This window comes from Myotis myotis, unplaced genomic scaffold, assembly GCF_014108235.1.
Source record: "Myotis myotis isolate mMyoMyo1 unplaced genomic scaffold, mMyoMyo1.p scaffold_m19_p_9, whole genome shotgun sequence".
NCBI classification, from domain to species: domain Eukaryota; kingdom Metazoa; phylum Chordata; class Mammalia; order Chiroptera; family Vespertilionidae; genus Myotis; species Myotis myotis.
In genome coordinates, this window is record NW_023416401.1 from 91,803,739 (window position 1) to 91,827,185 (window position 23,447).

Below are 23,447 nucleotides of genomic sequence, written 5' to 3' on the forward strand. Positions count from 1 at the left end.
GAAACCCCCCACACTGCCCTTGTGTTCAGGGCCCCCCGCTGGTTTGCTGTGAGCTTAGCTTCCTGCTCTGACAGGCCAACACACGAACGCAGTGCAGGGAGTTGACCCAACTCGATGAGGTCGGGTGTCAGCTGCACCGGCAGCAAGTCCCCTGAAGCCAGTGCATCTGGCCACCAGCCGGTCATGGAATGGGCTCACCTCCAAGGCATCTGAGGGCCAAAGGGCAGCCCAGCCCCTGCCATGTCCACTGGCAAGAAGGGGTGGCCAAGGTGTCCCTTTCCAGCCCCAACTTTCCAACGTGGAGAGGATGCGATCACACAGACAGAAAACCTCTGTAGATGTTTATTCTACTTCAAGTAACGAAACCTCCCAAGTTCCACGTTTCAATGGACAGGGGATATAGTACTCTGCGCTATAAAATACAAGTTACAGAAAATCCTATCGAGTAAACCTAAAGACACACACTGGATTTTTACATTTGTGTAGATTAGAAAAACTTGTGTTACATGTAAAAACCTTCCCATCCTATTAGATGTTGGAACTCAACACCGCTTGACTGTGCCTTACCTGGGACTCTGGCTCCCGGCACCAGCCTCCCAGACTGCTCGCCCTGGACGGCGCCCAGCCCACCGTCCCCGGGAGGAGGAAATCTGGAGCAAGGCAGTGAGCAACAGACTCCAGAGAACAAAAAAGACGCTCTAATTTTACATTTGCAAAAGTAAGTTTATGAAAATATAAAAAAATTATCAAAGTGTATTTGTACAGTCAAATAAATTAGCAAGGTTTTCTCTTTCTCACACCTCAGAACTTGAAAAATACACAGCAAGAAGCAGCGCACCATCTCACAGTGGATGCTTTCTACTTGCTCGTTCTTGAACTAATATCACTATTTTCCATCTCAGAGTTTATACAAATATTGTTTTGTTTTCAAAGACAAACTTTAAAATTTACCCCCTGACAAATATAACGGTTTAGAGCTAGTGCACTTTTCCTGGGACGAAGGAAGAACTGTGCAGAAGGTGAAGTTCAACAAACAAAATGTTCCTGATTACTGAGATAAAAGAAACCCCCCTTCAAAGTACACTTAATTGGTATATTTTCTTACCTTTAGGCTGGTAAAATCGAAACCTTTTCCAATAAATTGTTATTTAAAATGCAACCATTTGTACTCAAACAGATGTTGCTTTTAATGTTTTTGAAAAAAAGAAAACGTATGAGGTGACATATAAAAAACTGAGCACAACTAAGAAACAATGTGTTTCCTGGTTGAAATTTCTCATCAAATCTCTTTAGGAAAAAAGGAAACCGCATTCGGAAGGTTGTGTGTCTCCATTTCAGAGGGCTCACAGCACGGCTCTGGTGCGCACACGCGGCCCGCCGAGGGCGCTTCCACGAAGCACACCACCCTCCAGAGCCGGCGAAACCTGCAGAAACAGCGTTTGGAAACCTAGAAATACAGACGAGGTGTCAGCAAAGGTATGGCTCTGAGGTCCACAGAATTCCCTTAAAATTTACCATAGTCAGTCAAGTTATTGGAAAAGATAACTTTATAATCTGAAAAGCAATATGCTTCTGTAGACACTTTCCCATTTCAGTAATTTTAAATGGAAAAATTAAGAGTTCTTACATTTCTTTAAAAAAGCATCAGAATTGTAAAGATGTGAAATTTTGTAGGAAACCATCATACACAAAATTACAGTAATTTTTGAAGTCCAGAATATTCTATTCTTCATCTACGTTTATAGCTATTTCAAAAACAATTTGTTCAACACATTTTATGAACTTGGCTTTCAAGAGAAAGTGCCCAGCTGCGGCCAGGCCTAGGTGTGGGCAGCGGGCTCGGTGGCCCGCGGGGCCAGGGCCTCAGCCTTTGGATCCCGAGTGCTTTCCTTGCTTTTGCTGCGGTCCTTGCGGTCTCCGCCTCGCTCATGCTCCCGGCCCTTGTCACGGTCCCGGTCTCTACTGCGAGACCTATCCCGCTCCCGCCTCCGGTCCCGGTCCCGGTCCCTGTTCCGGCTGCGCTCCCGGCTCCGGTCCCACTCCCGCTCCCGCTCCCGGTCTCTGTTTGCACTGCGCTCTCGGCCGGAGTCCTTCTCACGGTGTCTGTCCCATTCCCGACCCCGGTCCCAGTCCCGCTCCCGGCTCCAGTTTCTGCTGCGCTCCCGCTCCCAGGGCTTCCCGTGCTCGTGCTCCCGCTCCCGCCGTCGGTCCTCGAAGGTGCGGCCCTGCCGGCTCTCAGGCTGGCCCTCAGGCTCATCCAGCAGCTTCTCTTTGGGCCTGGGCTGGTTTCTGTACTCCGGGCCTTTGGATGGGGCCCACTGCGCCTCGGCCTCGGGGGCTGGTCCGGGAGCCCCCGAGGGCAGGTTGGGGGCTGAGCCCACCTCGTCCCACCGGTCCTTGCGGTGCTGGGGTGGGTGGCTGGGCAGCTCCAGCAGGGGTCTGGGCACCGGCTTCATCACTTGAGGGGACTGGCCCTGGAAGTGGAACCGGGGAGGGGCAGGCTCACTCTTGTCAGGGAAAGGCACAGACCCCCTTGGCCCACCGAACTGAAGGGGTGCTGGGGCCCTCTGATTCGAAAATCTGGGTGGCGAGTTCACCCTTTGCTCTTCAAACTGCTGAGGCTGAATTCCCCTGGGTCCTGGCATGAAATTTGGGGCTTGACCTCTGGGCCCATCAAACTGATTGGGATGGGGGCCCCGGGTGCTTTCAAATTGATTAGAATGCGGACCTCTTGGACCCACAAAATGGCCAGGGGGTGGTCCCCGCTGACCCCCAAACTGAGACGGAGGTGGGCCTCCTCGGGGCCCTTTAAACGGGGGCAGCAGAGGCCTCCGTGGGCCTCCAAACTGGAAGGGGCCTGCGCCTCTGCTTCCCACCAACGGGCCTTGTTCTGGTCCTTCAAACTGGGCAGGAGGCCCAGCCATGTCATTGTATGGGGCGTCCTGGAATTCCCTTTTTTCCCCGTGCAGATCCTTGCGTTCTTCAAATTGGGGTGGTGCTGATCCTCTGGGCCCACCAGGGTGAGAGGGTGAGGGGCCCCTGTTGTCCCCGTAAGGAGGTGGCCCATGTGGCCCTGAGAATAAGGAAGGGATGGGCCCCTTCTGAGCTCCAAATCTGGCTGGCGGAGGCCCTCTTGCTCCATCGTTGTTAGAAATGACACCGTCTTCTGAAAACGGAGCCACTGGTCCCCGCGGTCCTGGGAAGCTCGGGCCATGAAGTCCCAATGTTCCGAAAGTGCGGGGTGCAGGCTCACGCTGGCCCTGTAACTGGGGTAGAGGGGTCCCTTTCTGTCCAGGGGCGGGGAATGGGTTGGCCCCCTCTCCAGGTCTGCACTGTGGGTCTCTGTCTCCTTCAGTTTCAACAGCTGAACAGTCACTTTTTTCAGCAAACAGGGCATTTCTTGGATCCTCATATGGAGACGAGCCGAAGGATTTGTCCTGAGACGCAAACACTGGGCTTGAAAATGGGTCTCTTCCTGCAGAACTGAAATTGTGCCCCTCACCTGGCATAGAGAAGTTGGGCTGGAAGGCGGTGCTGGGCGGCGTGGGCAGCAGCACCTTTCGGGCGGGCCGCGCCAGGCCTGGCCCACCCGTCATGGGAGGGCTGCTGTCGGTGGCCGGCGGGCCCTGGCTTTCTGAGGGCTCACCTGTGGGGCCATCCTGCTTGGCTGGCAGGGTGGCCCCGTCACCTGGAGCCCAGGGCAGAGGGGTGGGCTCCTTTTCCTCTGAGGCAGGTACAGGCCCCTGACTAGTAGTGGCCACCCCGCTGGGTGCTTCTCTGGTAGGCAGGGCACTGGGTATGCTGCTGGCCGAGGCCTTCGAGAAGCTCTCACTCTCATTGCTCTCCGCGGCCAGTCGCCGGGCCTGCCGGGGGTCCCGACTCTGTCTTGGGTCAGAGCCAGGGCCTGGCCCCTGACTGGTGGGGGGCCCGGCTGGCCTGCCGGCAGCCTGCTGCTCTTGGGGGAAGAGCTCGGCCTTGGGCAGTGAGGACTTTGGAGGCGGCGACATCAGCGCATCCGACACTGAGAAGTGGGCCATGGAGGCCCCAACGGCGGCCCGCTGCTGCCTGAGAGCCTCCTCCTGCTCCTCCACTTGTCTCTTCTGCTCCTCGATCTGCTTGTTAAGTTCCTCTATCATCTGCTGCTGCTCCACCAGAGAGGGAGCAGCCATGTCGGCTGCGAACCCCGCCGGCCTCTCCGCCGAACCCCTGACGTCTGCGCACATCCTGTTGGGCAGGTCGTCGATGGCCACTTTGGCTTCTTCTAAAATCGTCTCGTCCTCTGGGTCATAGGCCACCTCCTCCCGCTCAGTGGTCTCAGAGGCCTTTTCCACGTCGTGCCGTTTCCCTCGGTCCCCGAGCTGTGTCTCGAAGGCCCTGTCAGGACCGTACTCTTCTTCAGGGTCATAGGGTCTGTCGTCTTCCTCTTCCTCTAGAACTTTCTCTTTGGAGAGCTGACCAAACTGCTGGACGATGGGGTCCAGCAGAGGCACTGCTGGCAGCTCGCACTCAGCCTTGGCCTTGGGGTCTGGGCGGGAGGTGGAGGCCGACTCCACAGACTCCACGGCCAGAGGGTCAAATGATTTCTTCTTCCCAAACAGAGTCTGCAGGATGTGTTCCAGCGGCGAAGCTGATTTCGAGGCAGAGGAAGCAGCCCCTGTGACTGCGGCGGGCGCCGTTGGCACGGTGACGGTGTTGGTGGCTCCTGGCTTGAGGGAGGACAGTATTTTCAGCACCGAGGACGAAGCTGGTGGTTCTGGCAGAGGGGGCGGGGGTGGGGGAGACCCCGGGGGGGTGGTGCTGACAGCTGTGTCCCCAGAGCTGTGCTGATACTTGGGGGGTTTCTTCTCAGCCTGTGAGGCCGGAGGCACTTTGGGGTAGGCCGCCACGTCCGTCTCCTCCGGTGTCTGCAGTCGGGCCCGCTTCTCCTCTGTCTTGTCTGAGTCTCCAGCATTCGAAGGACGTTTCATTTTTTGACAGATTACTAACCCAAGGATTATGTTTGGCCGTGGTGACTCAAGACCTGAAAAACAAAATATATGTGCAAATTTTAGGATCTAAATTCCACTCTGTCCTTCAGAGGTGAACTTTATTAAGGGTGGGAGTGGGGAATGTTTTCATAGGCAGAAATCCTGTGTAAGACAAAATCAAGTGTTTAAAGGACTTACTGCAAAGGACAGAGCACACACAGGTGGTGTTGGAATTTATGTTACAGATTTAAAATTATACACAACACTCAAGCAGCAGTGCGGAGGAGGGGATGGCCCTGTGCCGACGGCACCATCATTAACCAACCACAGGGACAAAGCTCAAATGAGTCGGGGTAGCTGTTGAGCAAATCTTGGCTCTTGCTACACACCCTCCTGGCCTTTAACTCTGGAGTTCCAATACCTACATTAAGCTAAATGTACTAATATTAAACACTTGATTAGGGACTAGTTCAACAACTCAGGTATATGATCAATAAAATTATAGTGATCAATGCAGCCCACTCCATTAGGTAAGTTCACTGATAGCCGATGTGAAAATTACTCTCAATGGGGAAAATGCTGCTGACTGAAATGGCTAAAATAAATATTCTTTCAGGTTTAGAGAGACATTCCACGAGCACTAACTGATCAAGAGTTGTCCAATGCTCAGTCTTTGTAAACACAGGACATGGCGCTTAAATCCAGCGCTGAGGAGCTCAGCAAGCTGGTGGCAGAGAAAGCACACCAGCGTCTTAGGGCACAACAGGTAAGTCATTCCTTCTTAAGAAAGGCTTATTCCAAATACTGCAAGCTGTGGCGCATTATTTCAGGAATACTAATATTTTATAACAACCCCTCCCCCCAGTCAGAATAAGTCCAGACTACCACAAGGAAACAAAAAAAGCCCAACTCATAAAGCAGTAATTTGGGGAGAAATGCTGCCACACAGAAAGTTTGTTTCATGATAGCAGAATATAATTAAAAGTAATCAAAATGTATAAATTCAATTTATAGGTAATTTAACACTGTGGTATATAGTCACGTGACATTCTTACTTATTAAACAAGAAATCAAGTATTGTTTTTCCTATTGTATGACTTTAAAGATGATCACAGATCACTCCATGATGCAGTTCTGCTAATCTTCTGAAATTCCAACAGAGACAGGTTGACAGGCTGGGCCCACGAGGGTGGTGGAGGTGCCCTCCGGCCCCAGGAGCAGGCATGCCAGGGCTGGGTGGCCCAGCACAGCCAGACTAACAATGCTGTGCTGACCTCCCTGCTGATCAGGCTGCCGTGTGAGGTGAGGTGCCCACTGAAGACCTAACTCCCAGGACCTCACCCCCACCTTCATGAGAGAAATGGCTTCAGAGAACAGCCGTGTGTCGGGGAAAGGAGGAGCTGGCCGGAGGGAACAGGGCTGGAAGGTTAGGCAGACCAGAGTGTCAGTAGGTATGAAGGGGAATCTAGCAAGTCTGTTTTATAATTAACATGAATCAAGGTTAACTTATACAGTACTTCTGTTTTCATAGACAGAATGTATTTATTGAATGTTTCACAGCTTATTCAGACCCAGTTTTGGGGTATAGTTGACTTCGATAGGCCTGTCTGGACAATAGCCCCAGAGCTGCAGAGCAGGTGCACATGCAGACACCCACAGAACCCACCAGGGGACAGCCCTGTAAACCTCTTGTCTCTAGGGAACCTGGCAGAACGAAAGGACTGTGCTTGGCCCCATGGGTGTTGTGGGCAAGGCTGGGAGCCCCAGTGTGGGGAAGTCTCCTTGGCAGTCCACAGCACTGGACTGGTCACCAGCGGAGGCGCTGTGCCACCTCACAGGGAACAGTTCAACTTCTCCAGTGCCAACAGCAGGCTCGTGGCACCAATGAAACTCCAGGTCAAAAAGCTGTGGTGGGAAGTCGCTGTGCTCCACCCAGGAAGCCATGGTCTCCAGCCCAGTGATGTGTGTACCCCACCAACTAAAATGTCTAATGGCTTAATATGCTTTCTAAAGAAAATAGTACATCCCACTCTTAAGAGAATCGTTTAGACTAACCTGTTGTCATATTCAAAGGTAAGGTTATAGTTATATTTCTTAATATTTACATTCAGAGACAGGAAGCGACCTGGAGATGGGCATCTAACAGCAGACACTCAGCTCCCAGCACCCGCACCTGCACACACCGTGAGCCATCTAACAGTCCGGAACTGGGTGGGCATGTTCTGAATTCCTCCACAAGATGGGAAGTTTAAACTGGGCTCTCAAAATGTGTAATCTTGTTTTGAAGCCATCAAATCTTATCTGGTTCGCATGTTCATGTTACAGCTGCAAGGGTGTTTGAAAGGTAACTAGTTCTTTGGAAATAATGTGCACAGGAACAAAAAATGAAGTTCACTGATCTGCACTGGGCCTTAGGGGCAGCCTTCACTGAGACGGGTGCTGTAAGGGGGGGTCACCCACTGCTGGGAGGTGGCGCAGGCTAGCTCTCCCCACCCACCCGAATACCCCTCTGGGCCTGGGCCCCTCCCGCTCACCCCACTGATGGAGCATCACCCTGGAGAGAAGAGTGCTGAGAAGGTGCAGAGCAGGGACCATGCTGGCTGCAGTGAGGAGACGGAGGCTCAAGCCCAGGGCACAGGGGATCCGTCTCCATTGTTAGAAGCAGGAGATGCTCTTACCCACCTCCCTTCTGAGGGTTGTTGAGGCTTAAATTCCTAAGTCAGATGAAAACAAACACTGGCTGGTGAGGGGGAGGGGCTGCTAACTGGGCTATCCTGCATTTCCAGAGCAACAGTGACCTGAGACTGTACTGTGTGGATAAAAATAAGCCCATTTAGCTGCTCAGATCTGTTCCGAAGTGGTCATGTGAGGGGCAGCCTCAGCTCGGTGTTAACATCAGATCACCCAACAGCAGAGGAAACTGGAAAGCCCAGGGACTGTGACATCTAGAGAGGCAGGTGCCACCTGACTTCCCGAGTCCAGACCAAACCAGGACCCATGTCCAGGTGTGTCAGCCACAGGAGGCAAGAGGTGAAGTGGCAAGGAAGGAAGCAGCCCTGGGGCCCCACATACCTCCAGCCCGGCACACCATGGACGAAGCTTAATTTTAATAACTGCTTCCTTAACCCCCAAACTATCAAAATGTTGCTTTTTAACCTTAAACCTGTTGGGCACACACCCCACTCCATTGAAAAGGAAAACCCTGTTATGGTCTGAATTTGTCCCAACACTATTTCCCCACCTGCTGGACAGAAAAGTGTGGGAGTCACGCAGTGACCATCCTTAATGTGACCGGATAGAAAAGACTAGGTACATACGGGGGGGCGGGGTACCTGCCCCAGTCCACACGCAAGTGCACGCGCGCACACACACACACACACACACACACACACACGCATGCACGCAAAACTCACACGACCTGTACAAAGCCGCTGGGCTCAGCATGCCTGAGTGTTGTCCATCTCCATCCAGGTGGCCCAAGCAGCTCAGCCCGCACACCTGAGGCTGAAGGACCAGGTAAGTCATGTCGGCTTATAAAAAGCAAAGTGGGGACTCTGCCCTCCATCAGTGCACCTACGACAGGTACAGAGAGCTACTACATGGTTCAGATTCAAACAAACAACAACCAGTTTCCAGGAAATGTATTTTATTGATTTCGAAGGAGAAACTAATACATTCAATACTACATTTGTCTCGGAGCACAGTGCACTAGATACGCACACAAAGAAATGCTTACCTGACATTTAAGTCACAGAATGTCCAGCTAGTTTAGAAAGCAGTGAGAATGGGGCACAGGAACACTGTGGCTGTGAATTAAGGGTCCTCTCGGCGGAGCATTCGGAGGCAGTCCCTGCCCTGTCAGCGCACACCTACACCTTAGACACCAGGTTCCGCAACAGCCATGGCAAAGCGGAACCTGAGCCCTTGCCTGTTACTTGTGGGGGTTGAGTCCCAGCCTAGGTCCAGTCCTGCTGGGCTGCACAGGAACCGTACAAGACAAGCATCCAATCTGATCTGTCTTCCTTCACAAATAAGCCCCGGGGCGTGCAGACCACCTGACCCTTGTCCCCAGTGGCGAAGCTGTCAGTGTCAGCGGTAGGGCTGAGCTAGCACCCAAAGTGGGTGACTTCCAGCTGGACCAAAGGGACCCAGATTTACAGCTGTCCTCTGAAATAACACTGCCACGTTATGAAAACGCTGCTGTCACACGAGACTGCCTGGCATTTCTGAGGACAAGTCTAAAGTACGCGAGGGTGAGAGCATCCTGGACCCTGAGCAGGCTGCTCATACGGCTGGCGGGTGGCCAAGGGGCTATGGGCACAGCTCCCAGGTCTGCTGTGTAGAGCATGGCCGAGACAGGAGGCCCTGACTATGTGAGGGTGGCCAGTGCAGACTTACTGGATCTGAACTCGGTGTCAGGGCCGCCAGCATCTTTACTGGCTTCTTCTTCTTTTTTTAAAAAATATGTTATTGTTTTAGAGAAAAGGAAGAGGGATAGAGTTAGAAACATTGATGAGAGAGAAACATCAATCAGCCACCTCTTGCACACCCCCTACTGGGGATGTGCCCGCAACCAAGGTACATGCCCTTGACTGGAATCGAACCTGGGACCCCCGAGTCCGCAGGCTGACGCTCTACCCACTGAGCCAAACCGGTTGGGGCTTTACTGACTTCTTAGGTGTGGACAGCAAGAGCTCGTCACTCTACCGGGCTCCTGAGGTCAGGGAAGGGAGGACCCTGCACCTTCTGTATGTGGTGTGAGAGTTGGTCCCTCTCTGCAATTTCTCCACCCCCACAGCAGGCAGGCCCCACCCAGACCTGTGCTTCTTGCCCTAAAGAGAACTGAGAGGGATAGAGTGCAAGCCTCAGGACAGCCACCCTGGCTCGACACCTAACTGGGTGCGACCTCAGGTGAATGACAACTGTGACAGCACAGGGCTGCAGTGGGGTCAAGGGTGCTCCGGTCAAGCCATGATGCCAGTGCTTGCCGGGTGGCACGTGATCACACCTGCTGGCTGCTCTGCTGAGGGACATCGCCGCCACTCTGAGACTGGACCTGTGCCTTCGAAGGGTGCTCTGCAGAGGTGAGCTTGGTGAGGACAGGGACCACCACGATCGGAGAAGCATCTCCACCCACGCTCCCGCTGCAGGTGCACATACACACCAGACACACAGACACGCGCACACAGGACACACACAGGACACCACCATGGCACAGGACACTGCAGCTGGAGTGAGCCGTGTCACACTAGAAACACATGAAGCAGGCAGGTAGGCCCTGCCTGGAAGTGGGTTTTAGGTGATGTGAAGTGTATGAAAGATATACATGGAAATGAATGCATATATAAAAAATAATATCAAAATAAAAAATAACAGACTAAATTAAGCAGGCTTGCGTTTAGAAGCCCTTAAATTAAATCTGTAAGAGCTTAGGGGCAAAACATGACTAGTTTCTAAAACCTGTCACTACTTGTTCTTTATTATGGACGAAAAGCTGTGGGTCCTTTGGCTGTCCCCCCAGGGAGTGTCCAAGCCCCAGGAGTGTGAGGTCCACTCGGCCCGTCTCCAGTTTGTCTGGTGGTCAGCGCCCCAAACCAGGTGTTACTCAGGCTCCTCGGCCAAGTGAGTCTGCAGATGGGCAATGGGAGCTCAAAGCAGCGCATGAGGCTGATGAGGGGAGTAGGCCCAGGACCTGCTAACCCACCTCTGTAAACAAAAAGGGCTCTGCACTCGGGCTGTCATGCTGCCCAGCCACATGCCCACTGGACCCGCACAGCGAGGTACTCGTGACTGACCGGAGGCTCCTCACAGGTGTCTGAGAAGTCAGCTTCTTTCTCTCACCTTCAGGGACACAGGATGCTGCCCTTCATGGTCATCAGGGAGCTCGCCAACCGCTTCAGAGCTGCTCACCAAGAACCTCCACCAAGGTTCTTTCTGCCACCCACCGCCAGGTGGCATTTCTTTATCCCCAAGGAGTATGAGAGGACACCCTGAGTGCCTGGCTTTTAAAATGTATTCCGCATGAAGAGAGCTTGATGACTGTGTTAGTAAGTACTGAACCTGGGGTTACTGACACCAACCCCTTTGTGGACACAATTCTGAAATCAGGGCAAACTGAGCCCCCTGTGTTAAGCGTGTGCCCCAGCCAGGACGGGGTGTGCCTGTGGGAGTGGGGCGACAGCCAGGGCCCAGCTAGTGTAGGTGTGGTGTGAGTGCAGAACGTGGCTGTGGTGGGAGCACTCGCCAAGGCCTGGTGACGAGGTCAAGGCATGAAGGTGCCATGGTCTAGGCAGCCCCAGTGATGGTCAGAGGGTTCAGTCACTGCCTCTAGGACAAAGCCCTTCAAAAGAGCATCACCATGTGTCTCGTCATCTTCTTGGCACTGTTAATCCTGGGGGACTTCACAGCCAAGGAGACACATCAATTTAGATATCTTGCACCAGCTTCTTCTCAGGTTACAAAGAGCTGAAACCCCACAGACTATGTCCCTTTGGAATCACCCTCAACCCTTTGACAAGTCTGACATTTTTAAAGGTTAATTTGTAAGAAATCATTTAAAAGCAGCACTTTATAAGGAAGGAGTAAACACTAAGTATTTTGCAAAAGATGAAATAACTTATTAAAAATTAAAACTTGAACAGATTTAAAAGTATTTCTCAAATTTTTCTCCTTCACTACCTGTTCTTGTATCTCTTGGAAATGACTCTCTGACAGAGGCAGAGAGCGCCTCCGAGTGGCACCTGCTCACCTTCTGAGCGGGGTGTCCACAGAAACCCCCTGGGGGAGGCGGCAGTGACCAGCGCTGTGAAGTGTTGCCTCTCCACCGCTCCTCCCCTGCTATCCTGTCCAGACTCCTGGGCACCTGACCCGCCCAATGACCAAGGCCGTGAAAGTGAAAGGCTGGTGGAACGCTGAGGGCTTTTCCCTTCATAAAACTTTTCTAAGACAATTTATGCCAATAATAAGGGTATTCTGGTGCCACCACCCAAGCCTAGAGCTGCACTGTCCAGCTCAATGTAGCTTCATGCGACTGCTAGTTCCTGCTGCCAGACAGACAGTGGGGGGTTGGGGGGGGGGTTACGACCACTGGTGGCAGGTCAGTAGGACTCGGTGTCAGGGGAAGGGGGACATGTGTGACCAAAGGTGCTTACCTGGTCCCTCAAAGGGCAAGAGCTTGGATGGAACAGGGTCCTCAGAGCTCAGTGGGATCAGGTAGAGGTCCTTGATGTGCCTACTATTGTTAGCAACAACGCCAAAGCGGCCGCGGCTGCTAAAATAGGAGTAGAGAGATATATAGGCCACCTCCTCCTCCTCCGTGGCGGGATGGAAGCGGATCAGACACAGCTCCTGCAACACAAACAGGACAGGGAGCATTGGCCTGCGGTGCCGGAAACAGCATCGATCTGAACAAGAGAGATGCGGTTCTGACTTCAATTTCAGTCCTGTTAGCAATGGAGCGGCAGATAGAGCACAGGCTCAAGGGCCAGGCTTCTGAACTCACAGCCGCGGGTCCTCGGAATAGCACCCACCTGTGGAGTTCTCATACCAGGACAATCAATGAGCAGGGCAAAGTGGTGAGCTACAGAACTCCCTGTGCCTATCTAACAGGAGGGCTAAGCTAGACTGGAGGGCCTGAAACCCTGTGAACTGAGAAAAATGATAGCCTGGCTCCACGAGCACTGTCCATGCACACGTGGCTGTGGCTAACCTCGGGTGCACAGAGGACAGCCGGTCAACTCCTCCTGTCGCAAGGACCACCGGGAACAGAGTGGCTGCTCCCTAACCCTAACAATGACCTGCATGTGCCCATGGTCAGTCAGCACCAAACCTCAGCACTACAGCACTCCCACCCGCCCGCCTCATCCAGCTCCAAACTTAACTTTGAACATCCAACTGGAAATACTTAGGAAGCTGACATTTCACATAGTAACCCATCAGGATGAGAAGTGAGGGCAGAGCTGTGTTAGAACGAGCACCTTCTTCGGTGGTGCAGACAATGAGCAGTACCTTAGACACAGAGGATTTGAGTTTGCCGACATAGTCCCACACAGTCCTGGGTGCGATCCGTCCACCAATGTGAATAGTGTCGGGCAGGTCCTAAACAAAATGCACTTTGCATAAGTGACAGGTAAACCAGCATTCAGAGGCTGATACAGTCATTTCAGGGCCCCAAGCTAGTGAGTCAAGATTCCAAAGAAAGGGTAATAACTGTACCAAGTGGTACAGGATTGTGAGTTACCAAACCCATCGTGGGGATGATGATAGCCTTGTACCAAACACGCGCGGTAGCTCTGTGAAGACAGAGTGCAGGATTGACTCAAGTGTCTCCAGAAACGCCGCCTGTCCAGGGCTCTGTTCACTGTGTGTGTCACTGCACACCAAGGCAGGTCGCACACTCTGGGTAAATGCCCAAGCAGAACAGAGAGAGGAGGAAGACCACTGGGCTTCTTCACAGAAGCCGGGAGGCCCAATTACTCATTGGAATTTCTGTCCAAGCTGCTCAACCTGTGGACTTGTCCATCAGTCCCCGCTGTAACTTCAGAGGTGCTCAATCACCGATGGCAGACAATCCCACAGGATCAGAACGCCTATGAGAGGTGTCCACACACACACACACACACACACACACACACACACTCTCTCTCTCTCTCTCACACTTTCTCTTGGCTCTAACCTCACTGAGATAATCAAAACATCCAGAGACGGGGTAAGCCTTAGTGACAAACTTTGCTACACTCTGCATGTTAATAAATCCTTTCCATATGGTGCTGAGTCGAGACAGAAAGAGGGTCGTATCTCCTTCTGGAGGGGACCGAGACGCCGCAGTGCTGCAAAACAAAACCAGAGAAAAGGAGTAAAGCTCTTTGCACAAAGAACGTCCAGAGTGCGAAGACTTTACATATTACAAAAGTGAAAGTTCGGGCAGGTTTTGGTAGCTCACTTTTTCAAATTAACTACTTTAATCATTATGATATAAACAGATATTCTTGTCAAAGAAAAATAAACTGAATAGGCCACAAAACCAGATGGCCATATATTCAAATTTTCAAGATTTAAACTTCTAAATGGTGTTCGGCACCTTCAATGTGGGACACCGAGTGCCTCACACAACCCTCCAGAGCAGCGGTGCCGCTGGGCGACTGCAGAGCTGAGGATGAGTCGCTCTTTCTGCCCCTCCCGTTACTCTACGAGAAGCGAACCCACGTGGAGACCGCACCTGATGCTTGGGGACGGCGGGACCGACAGCAGGTATCTGGGCTCGGGGGAGGAGGACGGCTTGGCTAGTATGGACTTGGGCACCAGCACCGCGGTCGTAGCAGGCTTTAGGACTTCCTGTGGCGGCTCTGCCAGGTGGGTGCTGCCTGGGAGGGCTGCGGCAGGAGGCATGACGGTGCTCGCTGCGCTTTGTGCGGTCCTGGGGTCTCGGCCAGACATGGTGACGGTGGTGAGCACTGTGCCCCCACAGGAGGCTGGGCAAGAAGGCCCTTCCGGGGCACAGGGCTCAGGCGGGCCGTCTCCTGGAGCCTCGGATAAGTACCTCCTTTCCGAGAGAGTCTGGGACGCACTCTCGGGGTCTGGCTCAGAGGTGTTTTCAGGGAGACTTTCTGGCACTGCCTCACCCGCTGAGCTAAGAGCTGGCTCACAGGCAGAGCTGTCGTGCTTGGATTTGGACTCTTCTTTCTTAGCAGGAGCTGACAATTTTTGTCTTTTTGGAGCCGGTTCATCTTCTGATGATGGAACCTGACCTGTAGCACAAGAGAGGATTGGTTTGAGGGCACAGCCTGCCCCCAAGCAAATGACCATTTTTCAAGGATAAAGGAGCAATGCTCTAAAAGCAGGGGCTGACTTCACACACTCCCAAAGACCATCCCGGCTGTGTCACGTTTTAAACTTGGGGTGAATACAATTGCCACACATGGGTCAGCAATGTTAAACAAAGGCCTCCCCTCACCTGCTCACCTGTACAGATCTTGCAGTTCAGGTCAAAGAGGTGGGCGCGGTGCTGGCCCGTCGTGTCCTTTAACATGCTGCTGAAGAGGTCCAGAGCGGGTGCAGCGCTTTTCTCGGGAACAGCACGTACTGACTCCTGCTCCTAAGAGGAAAAGAAGGGACACGGCGTGGGTCACTGCTTCCCAGTCCAGCAAGGGCTGAGACCGAGCACAAACCGCTGAGACACGGCAACTGCGTAACCCTAACCCACAGGCTTACATCCGAGTCCGAGACTGGGGGCGAGTCTTCCATGTCGGGAATGGCCTCCTGCCTGACGGCTGTCTTTTTACTTTCCTGGTGCAATCTTGCCCTGGACTCCATCACCTAAGAGAGAAGACAGCCTTAGTGGGCGCCCTCCTGCTCCCAGAGCAGCCTTTACTTCCGGGCAAGGCCAGCTGCTCGGGCTTCTGGCAGCCGCTCCCCAGCACTCACAGGTTTTGTCGGCCTCTCTTTCCATGTGGAAAGCTCTTTAGACACAAGTTCTTCTGGCTTCATTCTCACAAGTTTGGCCAAAGAGATTTCTTCACGCAGAACACGGTGGAAGAGACCCTGTGAACAAACATTTTTCATTCACTGGTTCAGGATAGTTGAGTGACTGTCTCCAAGACCCAAGGAAGGGCATGGAGGAAACAGAGCAGTAGGTGGAGTCCCTACCCAGAGGCTGGTGACACAGGCCAAAGCACCAGACCCAGCACAGCAGGGGCCTCAAAGTGTGGCAACTCCCTAAGAGCTCATGGGAGCTAACATGCCCAGAAAACATCGGCACTGGGCCTGTACAGCTGACCTGAGGCCCACGCTGCACCAACTGCTAGAGAGAGACCTCAGAAAGTAGATCAACTCCAAAAGGTAGTGTTAGGGTTAAAGGTGAGGAGAGACCTCTTCTGCCAGGGAGTAAGAGGCAAGATGGAAAGTCAGAGCTTCCCTCTGACCCTGCTTCTGAGCACAGGTGAGAGTTTAAGAGGCAGAGAAATGGGCAACCATGAACCCAGTGCAAGAAGCAGGAGCCACACCAGGCCAGAGTCCAGGCCACTCTACCCGTGGGGACAGCACTGCCCTCCCACGGCTGCTGTGAGAACCAAGTGCCCCACCCAGGTGTGCACAGCACCTGTCCGAACAGTGAGCACAGCAGAGTTCATCTAAGGAACCCCCGAGGACAGGCTCGCTCCGCTGAGGTGGAATGACAATAAAGCCCAAATATGGAGATACCCACATGCTACCATAAGGAATTTGAACTTTATTCTGGAACCAATGAAATGATGAGAAAGCAATTTTACGGCCATATTTAAGAGAGACGCATCTGGTGAACTACAGATGGACTTTAGGGAGCCAGCGAAGCCCAGGCTGCAGCTAAGGGAAGGAAGGAAGTATGCACCACTATTCCCTACACCGATGGCCAGTGTCAAAGGGAACAAAAATGCCTGTTGGCTTCCGCAGAAAGGGTATGACTGTCTCACGCTATGTACGGTTTAATGACATGACACTCAGAGCCCAGAGCAGTGCCCTCTGCTCCGCAGCAGGAAGCCGCCCTGAGGCACACACCTGGTTCTTGGGGTCCTTGAGGTTGAACATGATGCTGCGGTACTTGCTCTTGTAGCGATTGTCAGTGACGTGGAAGAGGTTGAACATCTCTTTCTCGATGTGGAATGCAACCTTCCCGACCTCGCTCTCTGTCATCATGAGGTCATCACTGTCACTGGCTCTAAAAGAAACACAACTGTGTAAACCCTGAGCTTGCACTTCATTCTCCCAACAGCAGAAAGCTTTCACTTTAACAGATAATCAAGCCTAACAGCCCACCTTTTCCACAGAATCTCCTTCAAGGAGCGCCTTATATTTTGCCGAATCTGAGAATTTGGCTGTGATGGGGTGGTGCTTGAGGCCCCCAGGCGTCCTGGGGCTGGAGAGGCCAAGGGGACAGATGTCACCATGGGCTTCCTGGCGGCTCCCCCAGGGGCAGAGGAGCCTGGCAGCTTTTTGGAAGTAGATGTGGTGGCACCAGGCACCAGCCCTGCCTGCTTGGTGGCAGGAACACTGCCCGAGGGGGCAGCCGAGGGCCACGGCCTCTTGGGTATAGTGCCCTTGAAGCCTGAAGGCAACTTCCTGATGACTGGCTTGGTCACATTTGTGAAAGGAGGGGACTTCTTTGGAAGGAGACTCCGGGCTGCAGGCTGCCTGCTGCCCACAGCAGGGCCCTGAGCAGCCACTTTCTTCGGCATCGCAGCTGCCGTGTTCTCCACTTGCCGGTCTTCCTTCATGGCTGCAAAGAACACACGACGTTAGTGAGGCAGGAGGGCATGCAGTGCACTGTCAGGTGACATAAAAAGCATGCTCAGCCTCACACTAGCAAAGCTTACCAGGCCCCAGTTGAGGTATTGGCAATATTGAGGGGAACCCTATGTGAAGTATATGATTTTTTTAAATCCTCACCTGAGGATATTTTTCCATTGATTTTTTTAGAGAGTGGAAGAGAGAGAAAGGCAGAGAGCAATATCGATGTGAGAGAAACACATTGATTGGTTGCCTCCTGCATAAACCCCCGACCAGGGCCCGGGCCAGGAGAAGCCTGCCATTGAGGTACATGCCCTTGTCAGGAATCAAACCCACGATCCTTCAGTCCGCAGGCCGACACTCTATTCACTGAGCCAAACCAGCAAGGGCAAAGCTCTAACCACTAAGCCGTACACACATGAAACCAATACAAAGAAAACATGCCTCCCTCCCCAATTGTTCACCTTAAAATTATACTAAGTATGAAAACTAAGGGGCAGGCGGGGGGGGGGGGGGGGGGGGGGGAAAAGTCACCAGACTTTATTGTATGAGACACTGATTTAGGGAAAATGGTTTTTAAAGTAATTATCAAATTCAGAAAAGGAGTGTAATTAAGGCGTCTGGCAATATTTATGATCATGACCATACTTTATTTCAGAAAGAAATGCTTTACTGGCCCTAGCCAGTTTGGCTCAGTGGATAGAGCGTCTCCGCCTGAGGACTGAAGGATTCTGGGTTCGATTCCAGTCAAGGGCACATGCCTGGGTTGTGGGCTTGATCCTCAGTAGGGGACGTGCAGGAGGCAGCCAATCAATGATACTCTCTCATCATTGATGTTCCTCTCTTTCTCCCTCTCTGAAATCAATAAAACTGTATTTAAAGAACAATGATTTACTGTGAAATCAATAAAAATATATTTTAAAGCAGTAAATTCAGAAGAGCACTTTCACTAAGAACTCGAGTACAATTTCTTTGTAAACATGACTTTAAAAATCTCTTCAGGATTGGCAGACTGCCTCCGAGCCCTGGAGGCTGTGGAAGGAGTAAGAGTCCTTTGCGGGGAGGTCACCCACAAGTGTTCATCATTCTTTTGGACAAAAGTCAATACGATGCCATTTATAAAACACAGGAAAGCTGGCAGAAATCTGTAACATGGGAAGACTTATCACTCTAATACTAAGGTGACAAGAATAGATTATGCTGATATAAACATTCTCATTTAAAACTACCAGTTGTATTTGATTACTGGTTAAGACCGTAAATCAGCGCTTTTAATCCAAACAAGAATTGTAGTCAAAAGCTCAAAACATTATCAAAACCCTTCAACTTGGAACAAAAATTTTGACACCAGTACTTTTTATTTGAGAGAGAGCATGCTGAAGTCTGGATTACATTAATCCTGCCAGGCCGGCATACCTAAGGTCTGAGGGACACGAGGAAGACAATTCTCAGACAGATGCCGCGCCCTCAGTCCCAGGGTGTGCAGCCGACCAAAGCCAGGCTGGCAGGTTTACAGACGGCCCTTGCTCCACACACACGCAGAATGGCGGGAACGGGTGGGCCCAGTAAGCGAGCCAGGACACCGACCAGGCCCCAAGGGGCCGATGTAAAGGCGCCTCCTGTAGGTGGGGTTTTTCTCAAACTACTTGTGCAGCAGTGCGCCTCTAAGACTCCCATACGTGCAAATGAGGACAGGGCTTCAATAGATGATGCTCCAGTGAACTGTCAATTTTACCCAGGGCTTAAAAATCAGCCACCAGCCAGCCACCACAGCTCCTCCCAACTCCCAGTAAATCAGGGAGGAAGTCTGGAAGCTGGTGAGACCCTTTCTCCAGATGCCACCCTCCCAGATGTTGATGCTCCAGGGCCTAGGCAGACACCACCACCAGCTGTGGCTGCCTTGGCAGAGGGCCAGGGCCACCACCCCGAGCACTGCCCGCCTGCCGCGGCAGGTGAGGCCAGTTCAGCACTGGGCTTTCCTAAAGGCACGCAGGGACCTCACATTCCTCCCACTGGTCGTGTGAGTGCAATCACCCAATTTTAGTTTGTGCAACAGCACCACCAGGACCCAAGAGCTAGGACAGTGTTAGAAGTCCCTTGTTCCTATCATCAATTGACTTTAAATCCCGTATTTTCCTCTCAAAGTCCTCACATCCCCTGCCTACCCCAGCCTAAGGTGGTCTGTGCACCAGACCCCCAAGCTTGCTGGGGCTCCAAGCCTCCGCCAGCCGCTTCTCCACCTGCCCTGCTTGTCATTACCAGGCCTACCGTCACCAAGGCTCACCTCTAAGGCTGCAGTTCTTTGGGAACTGGGTTTCTAAATAAAGCACACTCCCAAGTCTGACAAAGTGAGAAACGGGACAAGGACAAAGATAAAGCAGCATTTCTACACATCACTTCATCAGACCGAGTCCACACACCAGAGGCGGCGGCCCTTGGGAATTTATTTTTATGTGTGGATGTGGCTGAGGTCTGCAGCGCCTTCCCCGCAGGATCACTCAAGCTCAGGTTCAGTAATGGGGACCTGGCAGGGGGAGAGGCTGGGCACTGAGGAGCCGGTGCTGCCTGAGTGTCTAAGGCACTGCCTCAGAGGGAGGTCACTGAGCACCAGGCAAGGAAGCCATCTATCGGCAGTCAGGGAGGAGCGAGCTGCCGACAATGCAAACTGGGACCTGAAACCAGTTCAGTCACTGCCTTTTATAAACACACATCTGGCGGAGTATTCTAGAAGCACACGTTTCACGAACTCTAAAAGCCTGGCCCAGGTACATCCCAACACCTGAAGAGGATGCCCGACTGTGACACAGGACACCTGCATGCTGGGGCCTGAGACAAACCTTGTTGTTGGACATTATTTCACGTGACACATTTGTATTAACTTCAAAAGCTCTGGGTCTGTCTTCAGATCAGAACCTAAGATCAATACTTCTGGTCTAACTGGTCTTTTTCTCATTCAGGGAAACCCCACTGAGAGGTTACTTTTAAAACATCTCCCACAATTAAAATGACCTGTCACCAAGAGCGGTAACAGTGAACACACGCAATCTACTTAAAAAGTAGAGATGACTTTCCTTAACCATCATGCGAGTTCATAAAATCAGTTGCTTTAGCCTCTTGAAAGTCAAGCTTCACTATCCTTTATCTGACCTCCTAAGGGCATAAACAGGTACAACTAATTATTGGTAAAATGTCTGAAACCAGTGGACTCCAAGTTGGCCACCAACCTCTTCTACTTTGAAGGGACATATTAAAAACATGTAAAAACTTCCATGTAGCAACTGCTACACGTTAGCACATGTGGCCCCTCTGAAAGCTGGATTTGGGACATTCTGGAATGACAGTGACTCCAGTGCAGTGCCGGAACATTCTCACAGTGACAGAAACTCTTTTTGAGTAGAGCTAAAATCGAATTTGCAAAACCTTCACCTAAATTCACTTCTATGTTGTGTATACCTTTATGCAAGGGCAGGGAATAATTTGATAACCAACGAGGAAGAATCCATTCTAGAAAAGCAGCAGCACACCCCATGCTGGGGTGGCTTCAGGGGACGGTAGACACTCCCCCCCCCCCCCCAGCTGAACTCCCTGCTGATCTGCAGTGGCACGGCTGGCAGTATCAGCAGTGATCGCAGTGTGGGCAGAGGGGGCCCTGGGAGTGTGCCAGTCTGGGCTGTCCTGGCAGTTAAGGCGCCTTTAGCTCCCACTCTGGGGCCTGCTTGTTCCCGAGCTCCAGGCCCAGCTGACTTGGGGAGCCAGACTCCTTAGCAGCTGTAGGAGGCAGGGCTGCCCTGTGGGCCAGAACACTGTTTCTACCTGCTGGCCACGTTGGTAATGGGAACGGAAGGTTGGGGAGAGGCCTAGTGTAGAACTAAGGAGGCTGGTGTTCTCAGGGACCGGTAATCAGCAACTCTCTAATTGGCTCATTTCCCAGTAAGCATGGAGTGAGGGGCCTTGTCACACTGCAAAGGTAGGCTGTGGGGGCATTGCTGGCCTCTGGGTGGCACTGGCGGGCCTCAGTGAAGACTGGAGGACATGGGTCTCACCAGCACTGTTGCTGTCTGCCACATGGAGACTGCAGACACCCAAATGAAGTTATAGCAGGACTGCAAGTAAATATGGGGGTGCACCCAACCAGCACAGGCACAGGGCCTGGTGAAAAGCCCTCAGAGCAATTGCATAATGCTATATATACCGCATCCTTCTCAATATGCCAATATAACCACCCGAACCCCAAAATCCCAAGAGTGTCACAATGCTGCCCGGGTGGGCCTGCTTCTTAGTGACTGGCTGTTAAGAGCCAAAGAAATGAAGTGAGCATGTGGTGTGACAGTGAGCCAACCTTATGGCAGATGCAGGAAGCAAACAGAGGCCGTGGCAGGGGTCCCCTCCCTGGAGCTGCCCACTGACTCAGCATCCTGCTCCACACCACCACCACCACCCACTGGGTCCCATATCTGCTTGCAGTCAGACTGAGGCAGCTACCACTGAGAGAGCCGTCTCTGTAACGGAGCCAGAGAGGGGCTCTGATGACACAGTGGAGAAAGCGTGGACGTGAACTGTTCGTGGTGACTTCAGTTCTATTTTCAGCTCAGCGGGACCCAGTTCTATTTAACTTTCTCACTGCAACCTGGGCTTCCTGTTACAATTCTTCCCAAATATCAAGTAATAGCAAGAAATCATTTTGCTTTTATGCATTTGCTTAAATATTTTGAGTTTTTCAGTAAGTTCTGATTTGCTTTTGTTAGAAAACACAAATTCCTAGAGAACACTTGAATGTAAGCCACCTCCCAGCTGCTGCTCAGACGGGAGACGCTCTATCATTGGGATGTCTCTAAAGAGGTCTGAACGGCTATGGTTTGGGCCACAAATCTTTCCCAGTTGACTTATCTGATGTCATATTTGGGTGATTTACACTTAAATGGAGAGGTGCCTAGAACTCTTCAAAGAAACTTGCAAAAACCAAGTATGTATCTGGAGGTTAATGCCCTTCTTCATTTTAAGTCTCACATACAGGGTTTTGCAAATTCATGTTGGACCGACAGCATATGAAACAACTGACCCAATTATTCTTCACCACGAACACTAGAATAATGTGATCAAGGCCTCGTGGGGAGCCAGGCATGTAATCAAGAGGACGGGCAGACAGCCTGGCGGGGTGGTGGCCTGGGGAGCGCAGCTGCCGCTTTCCTGCCATCTCAGCACTGTCACCAGGCAGTCTCCTCACGTTAATATGGCTACAGTTTAACCAATATCATCTGTGCCCAAATTGTTTACTACTTCACCAACATGATGGGGGCAGGGTCTTAGATCCTCCCTGTGAGCTCCAGGTCACAAAGGGTCACGAGTGGACGCCCAGGGCCGGCGGGTGGCCGTGCAGACGCAGCGGCTAGGCAGCAGTTACCTTGGCGCTCTTCCTGCCGAGCTCCTCCAGGTCCACCCGTGCAATGACAGATGCTCTTTCATTTAAACAAATGAAAGTGGCAAAACTTCTTATCCATCTTCTAAGTTTACTTCTTTAATTCTCAGAAGCTAAGAACATAACTATGTGCACAGTTTTGTGCCATGCACAAACATCAAGAATAGTATTTTATGATTTTATACAAATATACCCAACGACTTGTGTAGCACACTGGAAGACCTGCAGCAGCGTCTTCAAAGGGGCACTTGGGCTCTAACACTGATGATGCCACCAGAGTGGCAAGCAGTATCAGATGGGCCCAAAGCTCCAAAAGGTCATAGGTCACTAAAGAGCAGGTGGAGGGAGCAGGACCCACCCTGAGCTGGAAGTTTTAGCACCCCCCTCCCCTGGGGCTCCAGCACAGCGTGCTGCTGAGGGGTTTCATCTCAAATGTTTATGTACATGAAACCTTTCCCCGATAGAAGTACCTGCGCAGTTGGGTATTTTAATGTTATAAAAGTACAACACTGTAAAATACCAAAAGAATGTCACTGACAACCAAGAAAATTGCGGCTGTATGGAGAACATTAAAAACAGCTGTCAAACTAAATCCATCAGTACAAGCTTTGGTTTTTCCTCTGGGGGGTGGGGGAGAGGTAGGAGGGGAATTGGTTCATATGGACGAAGTCTGGTTTGTCCCAGCCACATTTTATTGCTACTGACAATCCTGGAAGAGACAGGTAAAAATGGCTCACGCAGCTGATAAAGCAAAAGACCCCCCCTGTCCCCGCTTAAATATCTACAAAATATGCTTGGGTTCTAGA

At 51.9% G+C, this 23,447-nt stretch overlaps 1 protein-coding gene across 6 annotated transcripts in view; it reads right to left on the minus strand.

The window, feature by feature from the left end:
- Positions 1-702: 702 nt before the first annotated feature.
- DIDO1 (death inducer-obliterator 1) overlaps positions 703-23,447 on the minus strand; it is a 49,551-nt gene continuing 26,806 nt past the window's right edge. For all 6 annotated transcript variants that reach the window (XM_036323535.1, XM_036323534.1, XM_036323538.1 and 3 more), the window contains 10 exons: positions 16,755-17,214; positions 16,497-16,656; positions 15,390-15,506; positions 15,177-15,281; positions 14,928-15,060; positions 14,185-14,713; positions 13,642-13,795; positions 12,975-13,064; positions 12,119-12,314; positions 703-5,020 (listed from right to left, as the gene is read on the minus strand). In XM_036323535.1, the coding sequence (XP_036179428.1) occupies positions 1,821-5,020; positions 12,119-12,314; positions 12,975-13,064; positions 13,642-13,795; positions 14,185-14,713; positions 14,928-15,060; positions 15,177-15,281; positions 15,390-15,506; positions 16,497-16,656; positions 16,755-17,214 (5,144 nt within the window). In that variant the 3' untranslated portion in view covers positions 703-1,820. The remainder of the gene's footprint in view (positions 5,021-12,118; positions 12,315-12,974; positions 13,065-13,641; positions 13,796-14,184; positions 14,714-14,927; positions 15,061-15,176; positions 15,282-15,389; positions 15,507-16,496; positions 16,657-16,754; positions 17,215-23,447) is intronic.